Genomic DNA, 7,195 nt, shown 5'->3' on the forward strand with positions numbered 1-7,195 from the left:
TATGCAAAACAACTTAATACTTAAGATACTTACGAGTGTTAGCAGTACGTCTCAGTTCAGCCTGTACACTAGTCTGTCCAGATGAAATGGCCTCGGTTGTCGTTTTACACATATCCTGCATTAAGAAGATAAAAGATCATTATTTCACATTTAGAATAATGAAGCATGTCAATGCAAGGGTATGCATGAAAGACAAGAAAACCTTTAGTGATCAACAAATGTTGAACGAACTGAACGCAAAACAGTGTATGGCATGGGGTGCAAGACAATTTTTGGATGAAATTCCAACAATAAAATTGTTCAATAATCAACAGTTGAAAGGTTAGTTCACCTTTGTCTTACAGGTTTGTTGTTCCAAACCTGTAAGACCTTTGTTCATCTTCGGAACACAAATTAAGATATTTCTGATGAAATCCGAGAGCTTTCTGACCCTCCATAGAGAGCAATGCACCTGAAATGTTCCCAGAGCCAGAAAAGTAGTAAGGACATCGTTAAAACAGTCCATGTGACATCAGTGGTTCAACCGCAATTTTACAAAGCTATGAGAATACTTTTTGTGCACAAAGAAAACAAAAATAACGACTTTATTCAATAATTCTTCTCCTCAAAACCACATATTCCGTCATTATCGAGAGTACCACAACGCATACGCGTGCTTTCCTGTGCGTAAACAAGGCACAGCACATTGTTTACATGCAGAGGTACTCTTGATTAGAGATGTAACGATTACCGGTTTGACGATAAATCATGATAAAATTCCCTACAGTTAGTATTCACATTTCATCTTTTAATAATCATTAAAACCGTATTAGATTACCGCGATTTGAACAACTCGCGATAAATAAATGAAGAGTTTGTTTTTTTTTTATTTTTATTTTTGAACTTTAAATTGAGTTTCCGCCAAAATCAGTATTGTATCTGGTCGGTATTGAAAAGTAAATTTTTAACTTTACGCAAAATGCGATATCTGCCGAGTTATTCTGTCATGTTTGCTGTAGACAGTAATGGCGGCGCTTTGAATACACCTGGCATCCGTTTTCCTCATCTATTTTGTACTTTGTGATCAACAAACAAACTTAGGGCTGCACGATAAATCGCATGTGTTTGTCATGCGCATCTCGTCAGTAAAGACGCTTCTGTGATTAATAGTAAACCTCCATCACGTGCTTTCAGATGGAGCGGCATTTAATACACAGAGCCGTAGATCACTGCAATATCGCGTTCATAATCGTAGATGAGTCGCATTCGATTATGAACGCGATATTGCGTAGCTTGTCAGTGTAAGTGTTTTTATTAATGCCATTAATGTTTTTGTTAATACAGCTTATAGCACTAGTCAACTAAATGAATGTAACATGGCAAATATGAATGCACTTTTGGAAGTTGAATGTAACGGAAATGTCATTTTTTTTGGTCTAATGTGATATTGTTGTTCATGTATGTTCATGATGAAATTTTCTTTTATTGTTGCAATTAATTTATAGCATTAACAAGATGACCCATTGAATTCATTTTGGGAGCGATGACTGATTGAATGTATTTTTAGTCCAGTGCCTGTATATAAGATTAGTATTGACCAAGTTCAGAGGCTGTCATATGTGAATACATAACTTACTATGTTGTGCATTTTCAACAGTTTCAAAATGAAAAATAACTTTTATATTGATTCAATGGATTTATTGCATTTTTGAAAAAAAAAAAAGTGTGTCATGGATTTATTGCATTTTGGGGGAAAAATAAAATAATTTTATAATAAATCTGTGAAAATCAAAATCTGGATTTTAATTTTTAATGTTATTATAACCTAAAGATGCTATGTGAAAGTTAGAAACAGAAAACAGTGGTTTTCAACTTGCCACTTTCTTGGTAAAGAAAACACATTTTTACTCAAATTTATCAAAATGGATTTATAGCGTTTTGGAACCAAACTCTTCAATTATTAAATGTTAAATTAAAAAATGTTAATTAATTATTATGTATAATTAATAATAAATGATTACATTAAAATGTGATGAACGGCATGTTTTTTTATCAAGCTTGATGCAATAAAACAGTTAAGAGGGCTCCTAGCCTACTACCTCATTGGGGTTCTCAGTAGGGAAGTCTTCCACTGGTGGAATGATTCCCTGAGCAATCAGCTGACCGTAAGAGGGCGGGGCCTGCTGCTGGATCAGTTCAGCCTCTTGCCGAGTGATTGGCGCGAACATGCTGAGAAAACAAGAGAACAGTACACAGAAATACTGTCAATAAAAGCTACTATTATAACATAATAAACCACATAATGACATTCTGATCTTATTTTTTTTTTTTTAATCACTGACATTGTTGTAAAATTAATCTAATATTATATAGTTATTATCTGGTTTAAATTGTTTTACCTGTACTCTCGAGTGCGTAGGGAGTACAGCTTGCAGGTGCAGCCCATTGCAATGACTAGCAGAAGTCCACAAACCAGGCTTCCAACGGTAGCTGCGGTTATGACTTTTCGGGGCAGGGTCACAGTGCAGTTAAGCTCATCTGTGCCGTCCTTACAGTCCACCTGGTCACTATAATCGTGATAAGAAATTTTCATACCGTTACATCCTTACTCTCGATAATAGTGGAAGATATGATTTGGAGGAGAAGAATTGTTGAATAAAGTCATTACCTTTGTTTTCTTTGCACACAAAAAGTATTCTCGTAGCTTGGTAAAATTAAGGTTCAGCCACTGATGTCACATGGACTGTTTTACTGATGTCCTTACTACGTTTCTGGGCCTTGTAACATTTCAGTCGCATTGCTGTCTAAGCAGGGTCAGAGAGCTCTCGGATTTAATTTCATCAAAAATATCTTAATTTGTGTTCAGAAGATGAACGAAGGTCTTACGGGTTTGGAACAACATGAGGGTGAGTAATTGATGACTAATTTTTGATGATTTGATGATGATCCATTTCTGGGTGAACTATCCCTTTAAAACATAAACATCACCTGTCTATACACATGCTTTGCATGTTTGAGAATGGCTATGATGTCCCCGATGACTGTAATTCCCAAGTCCATCATTATTTCCTTACTGAGGTCCATGAGCATGCTTTTCTGAATCCTGAAAACAGAAAAGTAGAGGCTTTTACAGCATCCAGTTGTGCAGTACATGAGTAACATTTTGTTCAGAATGTTGTCTGTTCACATTTCAGAGAAGGCCAGATTTTGACTGTTAAAAATGGTGAGTAGACATCCAGCAAGTAAAGCACACATAAGCAGACCGAGACCAATCCTGTACTGAACCAGATGAACTAGTTAATGTCTATTTAGACATGCTTACTACAGTGGCTACCTTTACAAGGACATCTTTTGCTTTAGTCGGAATGAAATTATTCTGATTGATGAATCTGAATGCAGCATCTAAATAAATTGGGTTGATGTGCAGGTTTATATATCATAAGCTTCATATCAGATTTGATCTTTTGACACGCACACACTGCACAAATATACAGTTTCCTGTTGTTTGCTCATAGTGTTCTCCTACCATTGCTTCTTTACTTTGTTTTAAAGAGCAGACTTCATATTTATCTTGGGTCCTAATTAGGAGACGACAAGCACATGTCGCTTTATGCTGTGCTGTTTATATTTATCAAGCCATAACATTGCCCATTCCTGTGGCCAAAACAAGCCATCTTTGAATGAGAGAAGTGAGGACTGATGAGATGTTGTTCTGCTCCACTTCACAGACAATCAATGGAAGGAGAATTCTAGAATAACATGATAGTCATTCATGACACTTCATTCTGCAAAAACAACAGATTGTTCCACCTGTCATATGTCATTACGACATTTCTACATCATTACGCTTGCGCAGTACTTTACAGTTCCAGTTTTCAATGCGATTAAGTGTTTACATGTCCTCTAGATCAGGTTTAGAAAAAGTCTACACAACCCATTTCCAATCCGAACAAAACTTAAAGGTGTCATATGATGCGATTTCAATTTTTCCTTTCTCTTTGAAGTGTTACAAGCTCTTGGTGCATAAAGAAGATCTGTAAAGCTGCCAAGACTAAAGTCTCAAATCCAAAGAGATATTCTTTATAAAAGTTAAGTCAACCACGCCTACCTAAAACGGCTCGTAAAATAATATTATTTTTAGCAACATCATATGACCCCTTTAATTCAGATCAAGCTCAATCAGATCGATTAAGGTGTTTTCATGAAGGATTTTTAGTTAAATTGAGCCTTCAATCCGATTACTAGTGGATTATTTGGTTGCATGTAAACGTAGCTAGTGAAAGCCAATGATTCGGTTTTACCTGTTATCAACAAACGACACTGCGTAGTTGACGGCCAGTCCAGGAGGGATCCCAGCATCTTTGAAGAACTGGATCCATTCTGAGGTGGCTAAAAAAATGAAAAGGTGGTTATATGCATTCTGAAGAATACAATACATTTTGAACCAAAGAGAAACTTACACATTTTTGTCACAAAGTGACTGTAAAATTAAAACTGCCAGCAATGTTACACATATTATGGTCAAGACCACCATATTATCTGTTGATATAGAAACAATATTCTATCTTGTATCTTATTTGTTTAGCATCCGCAGACAATGTTGTGAACTATTGTGAGCTGTCTCAGAGGAAAGTACAGATAAAATTAATAGGTTTTGATATATATATATATATTAAATGGACTCCTTAAAAAAAACCTTAAAAACTGTATCTCCATAGATCGAGAATTTATTTTAATGTTTATGTATTTGGCATTAATTGGATGGCACAGTGTGTGTTTTCATATGATTAGGGAAAAGCAACCAAATAAAGGTTAAAACAGACTCAAACTATCAATTCTAAGAGAAACAAAAATGTTGCAGACACAGCATGAAAAGGAGGTCAGCAGCATATGGGACATGCATGACAAAGAGAGAACACATGGTCAGCCAGAGCAGCTGCGTGAGTGTTATTTTTAAAGCCATGAGTCTTGTGTCAGTAACTGAATTCTCCTGCTCAAGGCTGTTCACATGATGAGCAAAACTATCTGAAAGGATACAGTCAAAATGAATTCTCACACACACACACAAAAATAAATAAATAAACGTTAAGATGTCTACATGCATATTTCCATTTAATATTCTCCACAATATTCAGTGCTCAGTACTTCAGTCATATTACTAATGCACACAAGAGGACACAATATTCTGAGGTATAAAATGGTTTGCTGATCGAAGTTGATTCCAAACACTGGTCACGTTCAGCTGGTTTAGGGGGTCAGCAAACTGGCCTCGCAGTTGAAAAGTTGCAAAAATCATTCTTAAATCAGCCAACAGACCAACCTGACCAGGCTGGGAGACTAGTTTAGTACAGCAAACCAGTTTTGGTATTTTACAAATGTTGTAATTTTACGTGTTTTTTTTTTCCAGCGGAGTATAAAACAGTACTTAGTTTGCACATACTTTCTGCCACAGTCATTTTAAGGGAGTGCTATACAAGCGTGCATACCGCAAGACCACTTGAAATGACTTTTACAATACAAAAAATATTTCCCTTTAATCGCTAATATAATATAATTAAGCACGCCTGGGTGATATAAACAGCATATAAATAACAATGCTGTGTCATAACGAGACAATAGTAATGCAGAGCGTGGCCTGTTTTCGTTGAACCAAGCCGCAGTATTGCGCTTTAGCTCTTCGTGTCCGTGAAGACCAAACCTAAACCTCCACAAGACATTCTCCTCTGAATTTCCCACCACAGATAGTTAAATGTTGATTTAAGCATCTTTGCGGACCTATACAGTGACCATATTCCATACATTAGGGTCATTTCTTTCTCTTACCTGTTGTGACCGTCGCCATCTTCCCAGGGAAAAACCGACGCGTTGCGGAAATCTTGTGACGTGACATCCTCTCCGCCTTCGGAACAACTCGACTTCTTCTTCTTCTTCTTCTTCTTCTTATGATGTTTAATGGCGGTTGGCAAACCAGCTTTTGGTGCATATTCCGCCACCTACTGGGATGGAGTGTGAGGCGCTGATATCAAGGGAAATGCTAATTCTCAAAAAAACAAAAAAACAACCAACCTTCTACCTATATTTTATTATATAAATTTGTTATTTTCAGAAAATTAAAAAGAGCTTTATAACCTTTATGAGAACTGTTTAACACATTCTGTAATGTCATAGAATTAATGCCGTCAGATTTTAATTCCTCTTTTAACTGTATTCTTTCCCTTTCATATGCCCTACAGTTAATCAGCACATGCTCTACAGTTTCTGGAAGTCCACAATGATTACATTGACCAGATTCATGTCTTCCTATCATCTGGAGTGATTTATTAAGAGTAGAGTGTCCAATTCTCAATCGAGATATAACTGTATCATCCCTTCTATTACCATAAGCAGTTCTTACTTGTCCTACTTGTTTATTGATATTATACAAATGTCGCCCTTTGTTACCTTTATCCCATCTCTCTCGCCATATCTTTTTGACAGCTACTTTAATTAAACCTTTAATTTCAGGTTTACTCAAGGGTATATGTATGTCAATATTTGTGTGCTTAAGAGCCTGTTTCACTATCTTGTCTACCTCCTCATATTTTGGGTTCACTCCATGCCCACACTTTCCGTACTCGTGCTCTCCTCCACATCTAGCACAACGTTGTTTTCCATTGCATACTGCAGCTACGTGACCAAACTTCTGCCACTTAAAGCATCTTATAGGTGGGGGAATATACGGTCGGACCACGTAACTCAAATATCCTAGATACACTTTCTCAGGTAATTTTTCCGCATCAAATTGAATCATTACCGAGAGGCTATCTACCTTTTGTTCATTTTTGACATATTTAAGTCTCTTCACATCTTCTACTACTGCCCCTGATAGATTTCGTTTGATAGACTCAACTGAAACATCAGTTGATATCCCTGTTATTACTCCTTTCACCCATTTCCTTTCCTCCATTATTGTACACGATACTTTTATTCCCAGCAGAGATTTTAGTCCTACTGCAGCTTTTTGCTGCTTCTTGTCATGACACAACAACCGTAATCTGCCATCTCTCACCCTCTTTGCACTATCAATCTTGCCAACTGCTTCTTTCAGAGCTTTAGTTATTTTAATTGGGTTCAACACATTAGCTGATTCCGCAAGAAATTTAAGCATTACCTTGTACTCCTCTTTCGGTCTACTAACCTGTTTCCTTTCTCTTTCACTATCTGATCCAGATGTTTG

At 36.6% G+C, this 7,195-nt stretch overlaps 1 protein-coding gene across 1 annotated transcript in view; it reads right to left on the reverse strand.

Annotated features, from left to right (window-relative positions):
* Nucleotides 1–5,889, reverse strand: part of cunh19orf47 (chromosome unknown C19orf47 homolog) — a 10,775-nt gene extending 4,886 nt beyond the window's left edge. Inside the window, exons 1-4 of the mRNA XM_016445561.1 lie at nt 5,803–5,889; nt 4,281–4,368; nt 2,968–3,082; nt 34–115 (exon numbers count right to left, since the gene is read on the reverse strand). Of these exons, the coding sequence (XP_016301047.1) occupies nt 34–115; nt 2,968–3,082; nt 4,281–4,368; nt 5,803–5,869 (352 nt within the window). The 5' untranslated portion in view covers nt 5,870–5,889. The remainder of the gene's footprint in view (nt 1–33; nt 116–2,967; nt 3,083–4,280; nt 4,369–5,802) is intronic.
* Between the last annotated feature and the right edge of the window lie 1,306 nt (nt 5,890–7,195).

Source organism: Sinocyclocheilus anshuiensis, unplaced genomic scaffold, assembly GCF_001515605.1.
Source record: "Sinocyclocheilus anshuiensis isolate Anshui unplaced genomic scaffold, SAMN03320099.WGS_v1.1 scaffold367, whole genome shotgun sequence".
Classification (NCBI taxonomy): domain Eukaryota; kingdom Metazoa; phylum Chordata; class Actinopteri; order Cypriniformes; family Cyprinidae; genus Sinocyclocheilus; species Sinocyclocheilus anshuiensis.